This window comes from Scomber scombrus, chromosome 12 (genome assembly GCF_963691925.1).
Source record: "Scomber scombrus chromosome 12, fScoSco1.1, whole genome shotgun sequence".
NCBI lineage: Eukaryota > Metazoa > Chordata > Actinopteri > Scombriformes > Scombridae > Scomber > Scomber scombrus.
This window is the reverse complement of record NC_084981.1, coordinates 21,918,110-21,933,909: the sequence shown is the minus strand read 5'-3', so window position 1 is coordinate 21,933,909 and position 15,800 is coordinate 21,918,110. Positions and strand designations below refer to the sequence as shown.

Here is a 15,800-nt window from a genome sequence, read left to right as displayed (position 1 = left end):
AACCAGCACGTACTGTAGGTTCCAACATGTGTTTGCACGTGTGCGTTTGCATGTACAACTTGTCAAGAGGAAGTGTAGCAATGGACACTTATACATACATACATGCGTATGTGTGACAGAGAATGAGAGAGAACAAACGCATGTTATGTAAGAGTAAAAAAAATTGCACTTTGCTTTTATAGGATGTGAAACCAAACAGACTTGATGGATTTAAGTAAGACACGTCAGCTTTAAATTCATCTGTATGCAAGAATAATCAATGATCAACTCTCAAAATATTATACTATATTACAAATGTTTTGCTTAAAGGAAGGGTCACCTGACCTTACCTAAGCTTGATTAATTTACCTTGTATGTGACCTCTAACAGGGCGTAGCAAGGCTTCAGGGAGTCCACATCCACAGGGACCAGCAAGCGGGGCTCTGCAGCCAGCACGGCCAGGTGCCGCAGGGCCTGCAGGTGATAACTGCCGTAACAACAGCGAAATTAACACACATATACACACATATTCAGTAAAAGATGACAATGCCAGACAGATGTAGGTTTTTATACCTTGACAGGGACAAACTTTTGGAAATCTTTTGGGATTGGAAGGGTAAAATCAATCAATATCTGCACAAAATACTAGCTGGCAGTGTTTCAAATATGTCAGTTGAATCCTGGTACATGCTACCACTGCTGGCTGTGATGACCTCACTCATTAAAGGTTCACGAAGTTCACATCCGCATACACATCAGTGTCAACCGTCTGTGACTCTTTGGATGATCACAACCAGTAAACATCACCCTCACAAGATAAAGTTCGGCTGAAACAAAGGTAGTATAAATATTCCACCATGGTAATGTGTGTGACTTTGTGTCTCACCGGTTGTCAGTGCTGTGAGCAGGGAAGTGGGGATACAGGGCACACAGCAGGGCAGCGATGGCTGAGTTGGAGGTGCTCAAGGTGTACCTAACATCAAAAAACATCACAAATACTTATAATATATTCTCACACACACGCACAAACATAATTAAACTCTCATAACTGGCCACAAGCAATAGTAAAGTTAAGTACAAACACTATAAATCACTTGTTATAGCAGTGGTGAACACTGATGGGAATGTGAAGTGTACTTGTGACACGCAAGGTTTGAAAAGGGCATTATTCCAGATTATAACCACAGCTTTCTGTTCTCTGTTTGTAAAAGCAGGTGTGTGTCGTATAGTTAACGTCATCACAGGCCACAACAGAGCCTCTTAACTATAATGGCTGGTGGTTAATTGTGCACTTTCAGGTAAAGGAGCCATTATAACACAGTTGGGTCAGACAATAAAGGCTGCTCGTACAAGAAGGTTACTTGTGAGAACACTTATTAACAGTCAGCTGAGATAAAGTGACGTTGCCCTTCATTTAAACGGCTGCTTGGAGTATGTTTAACATGTTTAACAAACTCAACCACACTGAATATTACTATTTATCCCCATAAGTTTACAATTCAAAATACCTAAAATACACACCTACAGTGGGTAAAGGTGATGATAAAAGGCATATCTTAAGGAAAATCATGAATAACAGCTATTTTAAAAACGATCTTCAACAATTGTGAAGATTGGAAAACTAAAACAGATACTTCAGCCAACAAAAAATAGTGATTTAGTGTTTTTTTTCTTCCTTCTTTTCCAGTGAATTTCATAACATGACTTATACATGGAACAATCTATTGCACTGGTATTCAATAGCTAGTGAAATTACAGGAAAGGGTGATTACAGGACAGAAATCAGTATTGGTCTGACCTCTAAACATAGTGTGGGTGTGGGAGTTTGGATGGATTTAAAGCAAATAGATTGTGTTTAAAAAACTTTAAACTACATTTTCTTCTTGCTGGCATCCTAACAGGAATATAAAAGATGTATTCTGCCACATTTTGCCAGCAAAGCAGGAAAATGTTTACTGATGGTCAGGAAAACCAGTCATTCAGGAATCTTTTCAGGAAACTGTCACATGAAGCCAGAAAAGTAGTCATTTCTGTTACACAAAAAAACTGACTTTTGTCTACACTGAATTATTTTCATCCCTTTGGGCCTCTTAAAATCCTGCAAACAAAGCAACTGGAGAAAGAATAAGCACTCTATGAAACAAACAGCAGATACTGATTTGTTTTAAGAGGTCAAATTTAAGAAATGATTGAATTATGTTTATACAATAATAATATATAATAATAAATACAAATAATTAATAAAGAATAGAACATTTACAGATGTTCTCTGACCATGAAAATTAAATCTTCAACTTTCAAACTGACTAACAGCAACATCAGAGACAGAAACTTCCGGCCTCTGAGGGTTTGGGCCATTGCTGCAACAATAACAGGAAAATGGAGGAGTTAAAAGGAAGATTTCTAAAAATCAACCAGTCCTTCTGAGTCACTTTCCTTCTAAGCAGGGCGTGACTTTTTCTTTCTTTTTTAAAAACTATATTCACTCCAACCTTTAAGCCACCCTCGCCTTTTCAGCTTCTGATAAATGAACTTTTATGTGTGAGTGCGTGCAGCAAAAAACAACCCTCTAGATGTGTAACAGCTGTTTACAAGCCTGTATTTACTAACTATATACTATATAGGAGCAGTGGGCAGCCACAGTGCAAGATTCAACTCCAGTTTTGAGGCCACTGCTTTGGATAAGGCCAAAAGGCAGAAGAAATATTCATAGAACTTCACATGCTTGTGTTTGGAGGGGAAGGAAACCAGAGCAAACTCCAAAAAGGAAGGTTCCACTTGATATAAGCTAAACATAAACTACAGTATGATGTAGGTATCATTAGTCTGAGCTTGTGACTTTGGAAGGAAAAACTTAACTTTCACATCAGTTTCCTGCTTTAAAAAAAAATTAATAAATGGGAAGAGAAACTAACTGACCAGATAGAGTGAGGGGGGGTAAAAATAGAAAGAAAAAAAATCACAGACAGATTAGAGGTAAGGAGGAAATACGTGGGTGAGAAAATGAATGAAAAAATGAATGACAAGGATCTAGTGATAACGATAAAATGTGCATACAGCAAATGTGGACATAAAATTTGAATGCACCCGGATGGAGAGACTGAATGACTGATGAGCGGATGGAGAGAATCAAGGAAACTCAACAATGAAACGTGTGAGTCAGTTCTTCAGCTTGACCTTTAACCTTTAACCTTTAACCACACACACACACACACACACACACACACACACACACACACACACACACACACACACACACACACACACACACACACACACACACACACACACACACACACACACACACACACACACACACACACACTGAGTGTGGCAGGTCTAAACTGAAAATGTGACCAGAATAAAATCAAAAGGTTCATCTGATTACAGCTGTAGGTGGAGAGACATTTGCGACATGTAATGGGAGAGTTGGAGCCGTTGTTTCTCTTGAAAGTGCTCAAGCCGAGGTCGGTGGTTGGAGGAAACCTGGTTTGGGTGTGTTTTTGTTTATGCATGTGTGTATGTGCGTATCCGTCATTCATCATGCACGAGACAGCACTCAAAACAGACTTTTGTGTGTGTGTTTGTGTGGCTAACCCACATGTCACATATGTGTACATTGTGTACCTGATCTTTCCCAGAAGCAGCAGTCCTACATGTGGTGGCTGTGTTTCTGTCGTCACTGGAGTTTTGTCTACATACAGTAATTTAGGCGCCATATGGCAAGTTACATGTAGTATATAATAAATGTCAGTGTAGAATCACTGAAGAATCAAAACCCAAACAGTGAGTGTGTGGGTGTGTCTTCATTCTTATTCTTTCCTGCACTTTTGCTGCTGGAGACTGTGAAGATCATAGCATATTCACCAATTGACTGCATTTTCAAACACTTCAGACAATCATTTATTCAGGTTTTACTTTAATCTTTCACCTGTCTGTGCATAACAAGGTATGAGCCTGCCCAACAAGAGCAAACATTACTCCAGCAGATAGGAATAGTTGGTATGTAGGACTTTTAAGGGCAGTTACACAATGTTTCAGCCTGTCTCCACTTACAGCACAATTTAGAAAAATGCTGGTTGGATTACATGAAGAAGTTAAGAAGGATTATGACAGAGGAGGTGTGTCCTCGATTGAGCTTTTAATTTAACACAATAATTTGCACATGAATTTGAGGTGGGGTTAAAGTTGGCAGCAGAATGAAAAGCTTAAATTCAAGCTGAGTAGAGCTGATTAGCCACTTAAGCAATCACCAAAAAATTAAACTGCAACTTTTTTGACAATCGAATAATAGCTTCTGTCATTTTTCGAACAAAAAGTCAAAATATACTCTGGTTTCAGCCTCTAAAATGTGAGAATTTGCTGCTTTTGCTTGTCATATTTGACCATAAATTAAAAATATTCAGGTTTTGACTGTTGGTCAGACTAAACAAACAAATTCAAGACATCACCATAGGGTCTCACAAATTGTGAAGTTGTGTTTACAATTTTTGAACATTTTATATGCACAACGATTTATCGATTTGGCCAATGTAAATCCTTGTACTCGATAACATTTAGGTATTATTAACATGAGAAACTAAATGAATGGTTAATCATTTATTAACCTGGTTACTTATTAACTGTTTGAACTAATCTTTTTAGCACAACTTTAGTGTTTTTTTTACCAGTTTCAGTTGAGAACCAGCATTGTAAGGACAAGTCTGTGTTGTGAGGATGTTTTGGTCCTCACAACTTTAAAGGGCAATTTGAGGGTTAAGACTTGGTTTTAAGGTTAAGGTAAGAATTTGGCTTAGGTTCACTTTAGGATAAAGGTTGAATGTAGGCATTTTGTTGTAATGGTTAGGGTAAGGGGCTAGGGAATGCATTATGTCAATGAGTGTCCTCACAAGGGTATAAAGACAAATGTGTATGTGGGTGCGTCTATGTTGACATCTCACCTGCCCCCTCCCAGGAAAAGCAGGCCCAACGCCATGTGATGAGCCATGTGGAACCCGTAGTTCATCTCTCCACCGGTTCGCTTGTGGAAGAAGCGACAGAGCTGCAGGACTTTCAGGTTTCCGGTGCCGGACATCACCATGGACATCGCCAGCAGAATCATTGACAGACCAGTCTGCAGGTTGTAATAGCCCGTCTGCTTTGGGATCCAGCGTACACGTTGAACACATACAGCAGACAGATGGAAAATGGAAAACAAGGAAATCATTATCTGAAGTAGAAGTATGCGAGACAACACATTTTTCATGACTGACAATCTTGTGAAGTCATTCTAACAGCAGATCAAAGCACAAACCTAAATACACACATATGTAAACACTTACCACAGCTGCTGTACCGGAGAAGGACATGATCTTCATGAAGGTCCGTGCAAATTCATAAAGGCAGTCGAAGGCATCGGAATTGGCGGAGCCAGCAAAGCGCAAACCCAGAGCCATACAGGCCCCGGCTGTAATGTAGTCCTGAGCTTGGCTGAGAGAAACAAATCAAATGACATGATCAGTCATTGCGGCGGCACATTGAAGCTGGTAACATAAAGGAATCATAAGTTATGTTAAATTCCCTCAAAGTGGTATGATAATCAAGGTTTAGCCCAGAATTTGTGATTAAAATTAAATGCCAGATTTTGGCCTCAACACTCACGCCATCGTCTCCATGTTAATGTCTTCAGATGGGTCAAAAGTCCCCCTCATGATCTGAGTATAAAACAAATGACAAGGTTTCAGGAGCTTGTATGAATGTAAAACTCAAGATTTGTGTGTGTGCCTGAGTGCAGTTTCTCACCTGAGGTATGTTACTTTTGACCCACTCTGTATTAGGGAGGATCTCATCCCACATGATAATACACCTAGCAAGAGTCTTCAGGAGCGAGGAAGGAAATAAGGAGGAGAAGAGAGGGAGCGGTAAGTAGAAGCAGACGGGTACACTGGATGAAGAAAAGATGGGGAAAATAATCTCACACACACACGGCTAGAGCTACACTAACCCTCAGCAGCAGAAACTCTGGTTTGATGAAATCCAGCAGGAACCAGGTGTCTGGAGGCTTCAGCCAATCAGCAATCGACCTAGTGGACAGAGTCAGAAAGCGACGAGGAGGTGTTAATACCCTCCTTCAACAACTTCTCCGCCTAAGACAGACGCCATCGTATTAGCCTTGAAGCAGACAGGAACCTCTTGACCAATAACAGAAAGCTAAGACTTATTCTTCTGCAGCGTAATGTAACAACAGGGTGGTGAGATTTTTAAATCAGGCAGGTTAGGATGCTCCGCTACATGTTCACATTGACAAGAGATGGGTGAAAAGAAGAAACTGCACAAAACTTAAGCCATATTTTAAAAACTTCATCACCAAGGTAGATGCTGCCTTATTGGCTGACTGCATAGCTGTGGTGTTAGTTTGTTATTCATGAATGTATATTACCAGCTCAGAGGTGCCATATGTTATCTCCTAAGAAACCACCACTGTTATGATAATTTGTGTTATGCTTAGAAGAATAGGTAGACATATCAGATGTTAAGTTATTGTGGCATTTTCTCACCTGTTGTTGGTCTTGAGGTAGATCATGGCAAGGGCCAGCGTGGCTCCTGGACACGTCACGTCCACATTTATAGTGTCTCCCTCCTGAAACAAACAGTGATGGCGTCTGGTATAAGATCAACTGTTGGTAAGCTAACATAACTAATTTCAACATGTGTGAAGCTAGTTAAGGGCTGCAGTAACACTTGACTTGAGGAAGTGTGCTTAACACTGGCGTAGCACAGCCGTTAGAATAAAACAAACATTAAAAATGATGCTATAATATCTGTGACTGGTGCAATTTTGGTTGGTAGTGAAACTGTCAGGGCCAAGTTGGCACTGCTTGAGATCTCTGTCATGAAAAAAATCACATTAGCCAAGGTACACAGCCAGTAATAAACATGTCAAGGCATGTTAGTGTTAGGCAAGTTATTACACTGAAATGTTATTATTACAGTGTTGTGAAAAAGTTGCTTCACTTCAAGAAATGTGGAAGAGTTAAGAATCTTCAATTAAGTGAAAGTCAAACATCAGATTTATTACAGTACAATGAAATAATATTGAAGGTAAAAAAAAAAATAGAGTATGGTGTGCATCTACCTTGATCTGGTAGCTTGGGGACTTGTGTCTCTCTCTGTTGGCCCCGGCCTGAGCTCTGCGGTGGCCCCCCACCATGTATTGATACAACTGCTCAGGAACATTCAGGTCTGTCATCCCAATTAGGTTGCTGCCATGCTGTAAGGAGAGGAAGGGAGAAAGAACAGGCAAGGGAAGGAGAGAGGATGATGACGCAAAAAATAAAAAAATAAAAAGGGGACATGAGGCAGGATGGGAATAGAGAAAATAATGAGTGGGAAGAGGAAATGACAGTGAAGAGGTGGACGGAACAGTGCAGAGAAGGGAATAAAGGTGTGAGTGTTTGAGATGAGAGGTAAGGGGAAGTCAGCGGAGATGACACAGAGATGGCAAAGGTGAAAAATATATTAAGTGGAAAGAATAGTGGGAAATGATGAAGAATAATATAATTCCAATATGGAGGAAACAAGAGAGGAAAAAAAGCCACAAAAAAGACAAAGAGGTTATTGTGAACGTGTGTGAGAACTTGCGCTCTTCCTTTTTCTCAGTAGACTTGAAAACAAAGGATTGCTAAATGTATGATAATGACTTTAGTTTCTCATCTCTGATTACTTTTTTCATTTCAGATGTCACATTCAATGAAAATCCAACCTAACACACTTCAGTTACTATAAAAAAAAATGCTATTGAAAACACTATGACTGTGAATTCCTAGCTAAAAGCAATGACAGAATTTATTACTCCATTAAAATATATATATATATCTTCACGGTAGATATTAGGTTTTGGGAGAAATCATTGGCGTCTTTCTAGAGTTGCCATTCTTGCATGAACAACAAACTGATATTCATGGAGAAATCCAGAGGGAGATAAGGTTAAGACAACATATTCATACTGCACAAGAAATATTTTAAGTTCAACTGACAGTTTCTGGTATGAACCCCACCCACCTGAAACTTCCAGTGGGTTAAAACAACATTAGGATGTTTCTGCAAATGTCTCTGCAGCCTGTTTGTTTATGTGACTTACCCCTAAACACACCATGCCCAAGGCTAGCCCAGCAGCTAGTGAATAGGACTCTCTGTCTGTACAGTACTCCATCTCTGGACCAGGAGGTCGACCTGAAAAGACACACACAGAAAAATATCATCTCCTGTCTTGATCCTACATAATCCAGGACTATGGACTTATTTCCCTCATCAATTTCAGCCTATTTTATTACATTTGACAGAGCACAAGCATCAAATAACAACGTATTAAATTGGGTTTCAGATTTCATTCATATTTGCTCACAATGTTTTGCTGAATATTTGTAATTTAATCAAAGCAGTTTGAAATGAATGAAAAATAAAGGGAATGAGTGTTGCTCTGTTACTGTTGTCGGTTTGCCCTGCACTGCCACTGGAAACTAAATCTTTTGCATAAACGGATCTGATATCAGGGGAAACCAATAAACCAAAAATAGACCAATTCACAGTATTTTATGGTTTATGAAACTGAATGGAGAAGGGTGGAACAAGATAGTAAATTAAAGTGTGTGTGTGTGGGTGTGAGTTTGAGACTTATGAACAACGGCCTTACCGCTGACTCAGGCTGTTTTCAGATATTAGACCGACGTGTTTAGTTGTCATCACATCAGAAAAACTTATACTCAATCCAGGTTTTGGATTGAAAAAGCATCACTTAGTGTCTCTGTCATGTGTCTGTCTCTTCCAAATAATCACACACCTATTTCAGACAGCAAGACTTCAGCGTTGTGTCTGTGTCCTGTTCCCTGGTACACCAGCCCAATGCCAATTACAGCAGCAACCTGCAGAAAACAACAAAAGAGAAGGAAACGTTTATATTTTCAGGTTCACATTCGTAGTATATATATAATATAATTGCACTGAAGGTAAACTCTCTCTTACCTGAACATTATGTGGTACATCCAGCTCAGTAGAGGTGGGTGGGAGAAGGGCAGGGATGTGTATACTTAGCAGGCGTGTGATAGACATGTCCATGGTGCCAAGTCTGGCTGAAGACACACCCAGTAAGAGCCCAATACTGGTCATCTCATGTCCCTGATGGAGCAACAGGGACAGAAAGATGGCAAATTGCACACAAAAAAAACTGAGTGAGCATTTTTGAAAACTTAGATTTGAGGGAATTTCCCACGACTAAAATAATTTCTTCAAAGAATGGTCAGTTTTAGTAAAATGTAGACATCAAATTATATCAGACCATGAAGTTTGATGTGAGTCTCTCTGTGTGACGCAGAACACGACTTCCAATGTAATCAGCTCTAACTGTGGCTCTGAGGTATCTGAGGAGTCCAATCAACTTCCAACACCAGCACACCATGACTGGCAGCTTTAATTAGACCCCTGTGGTCACTGTGTGTGTGTGTGGTGTGTGTAAAGTATATAAAATATGTATATAAAAATGGGAGTTTCTCTTTATAAAATGCTTCAGCAATAAGGGAAGCACACTAGGAAAGTAGAAAATGGGCACACACACACACACACACACACACACCTCCACATTCTCACTAAATCACTACCATACACATTTCTAATGAACTGATCCAAAGACATGTCAGTGTAATTTCTCTTTACAACGAGAATAGAAACCAACATCAAACCACCAGCTACAAACAGGCTCCACTGTCAACCACGCTCATCACGTTTACAGCTTTCATTCAGACAAAAGGGCGGCAGTTACACACAACTGTCTCATGTTTTACAGTCAGCTTGGCATTGTTTGCTGCTGTTTCTGTGAATCATTGTGTGTTATTGTGAGCTGCCCACATCTGTGTCCAAAAGCCACTTTCCATGCATAAATCGTAATGGATGAATGAGGTAATTCTGATAGCACTGGGTGGTTATTTTAAATCACATAATTTCAGCTTAACATTAAAAATATATTTTTTGGTGTAAAATTATAACACAGAATATTATATTAGTTAGCTTTGTGCCTTGAGAAACAAAATGATTTTAACATCAAATGGATGAAATAAACTTTTATTGTCAACTATATAAAACAAGCTGATCCTTATGAGGCAAAAAACCCCACATGAGAAACATTTCAAAAACATCTTGCAGATTAAATACAACCAAATTGCTTTGAGGTGTCGGTTTTCTCAATGGATTTGGGTTCTCCAAGTTTCAAGTATTTGAAAGCCTGTACGAGAACACTCCTACATTACATCTCATTTATAGAGAAATGACTAACAAGGGAAGCTCTTTGATCTTAGTGAGCTGCTGCTTCAATTCACGTCCTGATTCAAAAAGGGAACTGAACCCAGTGGGGACACTCGTGTGGATTTTGGTGCGGTGGTTCCTCTTAATCTTCACACACATCTCAATGCTAACTTTACTCTACTTGAACAAACTAAAGCTACGATTTGGTTTGCAGCATCCTGTTGTTTTTCTCACCTGAAAGTGGGAAGGACTCGCCTCGTTTCTAAGTTCTCAGAGGGCAGAGTTTCGCTTTGACTCTCTCTCTACGAGTTTACGTCCCTCATTTAGTCATCTAGATAAAAATGTGTGTGTGTGTTTGTGTGTGTGTGTGTGTGTGTGTGTGTATGCAAGTTAATGAATGTAAATGGGCGTACGTCTGAGTAAACGGTATTTAAGGTCATATTGCGATTCTGTGTTAGTTTGTGTACTGCAAGTGTGTGTGTGTGTGTGTGTGTGTGTGTGTGTGTTTGTGTGTGTGTGTGTGTATTTTTTGTATGTGTGTAGTAGTAAGAAACAGTAATTTAGGCTACTGTCTACTGTAAACTGAGACTTAAAGTAGAAAAGTAATCATTAAAACCAACATGTGTGTGGCCATGTACATAGGGTTGTAAATTAAAAGGTGCAGTGTGTAAGATTTAGTGGCATATAAAGGAACAGCATTAGCAGAAATACCATAATACTGCAGTCATGTGATGTCTACTGCAGGGTTGAGCTCATTAACAACATTTTTGGTAAAAATGCCTTCTCAGTTGCCGCCACCACTCTCTGGAACTCACTCCCCAAATTCCTCTGTGACTGTACTGACCTCATCAAATTCAAATCTCTCCTCAAGACTCGGCTCTTCAAATCTGCTTTTAATGTTTGATGTTTTTCTTTTGTTTTGTTTTTTTATTTAGTTTCTTCATCTCTGCATTGCTTTTATTGATTGTTTTTTTCATTTATTTTGTATGGTTTTATTGTTTTAATTGTCTTTGATTCTATGAAGCGTCTTTGAGTATTGTTAAAAGCACTCTATAAATAATTAATTAATAATTATTAGGGCCCGAGCACTGACCAGTCAGTGAGGGACCTATTGCTTTTGCAAAGATTCTTATTATTATGATTCAAGTGACGCCAAATGAATCGCATTTTTGGCGGCCTGAACATACATGAAAACTCATGAAATTCTGCACACACGTCACATCTGGTGAAAATTTAATTCAATGTGATTGGACGCAAGCGCGGTAAGGGGACTCGCTAGCGCCCCCACACGTCGGGTAATGTGACCACAAAACCTCTCGGATTGGCATGACATTTAAATATGTCATAGCTCTCATCGGATCATGGGGAAATTAATTTTGTGGAATTTTTTTACCAAACAGGAAGTCGCCCACACAGCGTTGCGTGCACCGATTTTCATTTTTCGAACACCACTTTGAGGACTTTATGATGTTCACAGAATCATGAAACCTGCCACGTAGGTTTCAAATCATGAGCTCTTTCATCTGATACCACATTTGCCCAACATTTTGCCCCAACAGCTCAGTAGCGCCCCCTAATGCCTTTTCCCACTTAGGATGTACTGACAAACTCTAAAACTCACCAAATTGGACACACTCCTCAAGACTCACGAATATTATTTTTTGGTATAACCGCAACCTTTTAAGTGCCAAAATGACTCTACAGCGCCCCCTAGATCATTAAAAGTTGAAGCCCCGCCTTCTACATGCACGTACATGAACGAAATTTAGGATTCATATATATCATGACCAGACGCACAAAAAAAGCCTCTTGGACCCATACCCTAAGTCCAACAGGAAGTCGGCCATCTTGGATCACAGGTGCATTTTTGCCGCCATTTTCCCCATTTCCAGGCCTCGTACTTTAACAAACTCCTCCTGCAGTTTTGACTCCACAGACTTCAGATTCGAACTGTATCATCCTCAGACCTTGATGATGTAAACTTGACGACAGATTTTACCTACGTTATACCAGGTGGGCGTGGCCGTCGTTTGTTTGTATAAACAAACAACTCCTTATAACTCCTCAATACATTGTCGGATGTTTATACATGCAGCGCGTGAAATGTCACACCTGGTGACGCCGTTTCAATTTCAACATCATTGGGGGTGGGTGTGGCAAGGGGTCTCCATAGCGCCCCCTAACAGCAGGTCATGTGACCAAAAAATGTGTCTGATCTTCGTGAAATTTACAGGACTCATAGCACTCATGGGTAAACCCCCAAATTAATTTTTTCAAAAATTTCGCTCTAACAGGAAGTCGGTTATTGTGCATTTTACTGCGTCAATTTTCCATTTTTCCCACTGCGTTTAGAGGACTTTCCCGTCTTCACAGAATCACCAAATTGCACACATAGGCTCACACTCAGGAGCACTTTAATTTGAGACCATAACTGCCCCTGGACGTGGCACAACAGCTCGATAGCGCCCCCTAATGCCTTTATCCATTTTGTACATTTTCACAAACTCCTACACTCACCAAATTGTACACATACGTCAACAGTCACACATATTGACTACTTACAAAGTTTGGGATTTTTAAGTGAGAAGATGACTCCACAGCGCCCCCTGGAAGATTTCAAAGTCTAAGCCCCGCCTTCCACATTGACATAGAGAAATGAAATCGACAAGGCCTATGTATTATGTCCAGATGCACAAAAAAGCCTCTTGGACCCATACCCTAAGTCCAACAGGAAGTCGGCCATCCAGGCTAAAATGTTCAATCTGGATGATTTTTCTTATTATTATAGTTTTACGCCTTTTTGACAGCCTAAACATGCCCCAAAACTCACCAAAACTTGCAATCATGTCCGATCCGGCGAAAAATTTGATATCTTAAGGATCGCAGAAATTTCCGACGCAAAAATGGATTAATAGCGCCCCCTAGAAAATTTAGAAATTCAAGCCCCTCGACTCAGATTGACGTAGACAAACAAAATTTGGGAAACGCATGTATCATGGCCAGACGCACATAAAAGCCTCTTGGACCCATAGCCTAAGTCCAACAGGAAGTCAGCCATCCAGGTAAAAATGCTCAATCTTGATGATTTTTTGGCCCTTCACCCACATTCCTTTGTGCTGAGAAGTCACCCACACTCATTTGTGCTCTTAGTTTGCCATCTAGTGGAGACATTAACCCCGTCACACAATGTTCACTTAAAGGCAGAGGAGCAAAGACATCTAGATGCCACTTTTGACAGCCCTGCGACTGCCGCACGCACCGACGTGCACGTACGGCGTTACAGTTGGGGGGGGGTAAACTGGGGGGTGCGAGGGCCCTTCGACACTGCTTGCAGTTTTAATTATTATTGTTATTATATATACATTATATACAGTGTGATATACAGTAGAGATGTAGGAGGCTATATGATACATTGGCCAATCTGCGTTGCCTCAGCTTGCTTCGCGCACCAAGGCACAAGACCTTAGCATCACCCACATGAGAATGACCGCACAGGGGTACACACTTAAAGGAGGAAACAGGAGGAAGCACAGAGCTACCTGTGGAAGCTGATGTACAAGCACAGGGGGGGCAGGGGCAGTAAACCGCCAAACCACATTACAAACCACACTACATTGCTTTTTCACCACAGTAGAAAAAAACCCTTACTGCCACAGCCCTAATAATCCCATGAAAATAAGAATCATAGTGGGTCAATCATGGAGCGGGTTAGGCTGCCATGTTGAAATGTTTTTACAGTAGTCCAGAATGGACAAACCAAACACTGGCTAGTTGCGTGTTTCATGAGTTTCACAAACACTGCAAGTTCTCCCACACGCTTGGAAGGGGAGTGGGAAAGGTATTCAGTTGGTTGCAATTTGCAACCTCACTGTTAATGCTACTAAATCCTACACACTGGTCCTTTAAATGTGCATTTTGAAACTTAAAGACACAGAGCAGTGTGGGAATAAGCATGGGAAGCATGGGAATAAACAATGCCATAATTCCTGCACATGTATGCTTTTATGTGCATGTGCTTGTGTGTACCTTAGTGAGGTAGTCGTGTATGTTGAGCGTGGCTAGTTTGGTGAGGTGTCCATTCAGGCCCAGGGCCATAAGGAAGCCTGCATACTCATTGGCCAGCTCTGGACTCTTTGGCTTGTTGTAGGCTATCCAGGCTGAGTCCACCTTAAAAAGAAAGTCACGTTTATTTGCACAAGATTTTTTGTTTACTGCAGAAGAGTGAGAAAGTTTATAATGCAAAAACTGGCAATATAATTTCTATGAATACATTTTAAAACCTTTTAAGGGATCATAAATGACAACTTTTATTGTATACAAGTGGAAATTTCAGCCTGATAGTGTAACCAAAAGATTTGGGTTTATTATGAGGATTATGAGTATCCACAGCAAATTGAAATCCAGCAGGGAAGCCTGCAGAGGCAAGTTAATCACCAGCTGTAGGTATGCAAAAATAGCAGGTAGTAAAAAGCTGTGACCGACCTGTGAAGCAGGAGCTATTTTAAGTCCAGCTGCTACACCATTATGGAAGCTGGGCCAGCTGGTCATGTTGGGAGGAACATCGATGTTCCCGCTGTTCAGATCTACCATGGTGTTCCTAGGAGAGCCGCGACCTGGGGCAGAAATATAAAAACACAAACTGATTTTTAAAAAGCTTTACCATCAAGATTTTTCTGATAAAACAAACATAATTACGATAACATCAACATAAAGAATGCCTGAGTTTCTTCTAGAGCAGAGACTAAAACCTCAACACATTGCAGCAGCTTATGAACATTTTTCAACATTAGTAGTTTAATATTGCAGTACATTGAGGTTGTATTCCTGGGAAGATATCAAATTGTAAAATGAATAAACAATATAAATTTAATGGCCCACGCATATGGAGTGAGGCATACGTGTGGGTGAGAATGTGAATATTTCAGCATTACCACATTAAGAAAAGTAGATGCATAGTAAAAACAGAGAGGTTCAGATAATGCAATGAAATTCTTACTTTGCTGCCCTCCTTACACACAGCAGTAACACATACACTCAACAAACACATGACAGAAAGATGCACACAACAAAAATATATTAGAATTTAAAAAAAAAAAAAAAAGACTAAGAAGAATACCTGTCAAGTTGAGCTTTGGAACAGGTAAAGGTTCTGTTGGTACAGGGTGATAGGAGAAGAGAGTGAAGAGGCCTCTGCCAACTGGGAGAGCCATGGTCCTCTGACACAACTGCAGGAGTCTGGGGAGAAAATATGGACAAAAAGAGAGAGAGCAGGAAATTAAACTAATAAAAACACAAAAAATGTTCAATTTATAATTGACTGGAGAGCTACCATCTTTGCTTGCAGCCAGCATCCAAAGATGTGTCAATGTTAAAAAATAGCTCAGAAAGCTTTAAAAAAAAGTGAGCAATGAAAATGTTTGGTTCAAAGAAGAGACAAAAACCTCAAGGAAAGGCAACAGAGGACAGACAAATAAACTGCATATGTCTTTTGCCGTCTCTGAGCATCTATATTATGACATTTAGGACACACATACTCTTCAAAGTTATAC

General features: G+C 40.1%; 1 protein-coding gene across 2 annotated transcripts in view; it reads right to left on the bottom strand.

Annotated features, from left to right (window-relative positions):
• Positions 1 to 15,800, bottom strand: part of anapc1 (anaphase promoting complex subunit 1) — a 55,836-nt gene that overhangs the window by 13,238 nt on the left and 26,798 nt on the right. For both annotated transcript variants that reach the window (XM_062430514.1, XM_062430513.1), the window contains exons 31-45: positions 15,368 to 15,486; positions 14,734 to 14,864; positions 14,278 to 14,418; positions 8,980 to 9,132; positions 8,798 to 8,879; positions 8,099 to 8,190; positions 7,094 to 7,228; positions 6,516 to 6,598; positions 5,963 to 6,041; positions 5,761 to 5,835; positions 5,620 to 5,672; positions 5,301 to 5,448; positions 4,920 to 5,116; positions 866 to 952; positions 349 to 466 (exon numbers count right to left, since the gene is read on the bottom strand). In XM_062430514.1, the coding sequence (XP_062286498.1) occupies positions 349 to 466; positions 866 to 952; positions 4,920 to 5,116; positions 5,301 to 5,448; positions 5,620 to 5,672; positions 5,761 to 5,835; positions 5,963 to 6,041; positions 6,516 to 6,598; positions 7,094 to 7,228; positions 8,099 to 8,190; positions 8,798 to 8,879; positions 8,980 to 9,132; positions 14,278 to 14,418; positions 14,734 to 14,864; positions 15,368 to 15,486 (1,693 nt within the window). The remainder of the gene's footprint in view (positions 1 to 348; positions 467 to 865; positions 953 to 4,919; positions 5,117 to 5,300; positions 5,449 to 5,619; positions 5,673 to 5,760; positions 5,836 to 5,962; positions 6,042 to 6,515; positions 6,599 to 7,093; positions 7,229 to 8,098; positions 8,191 to 8,797; positions 8,880 to 8,979; positions 9,133 to 14,277; positions 14,419 to 14,733; positions 14,865 to 15,367; positions 15,487 to 15,800) is intronic.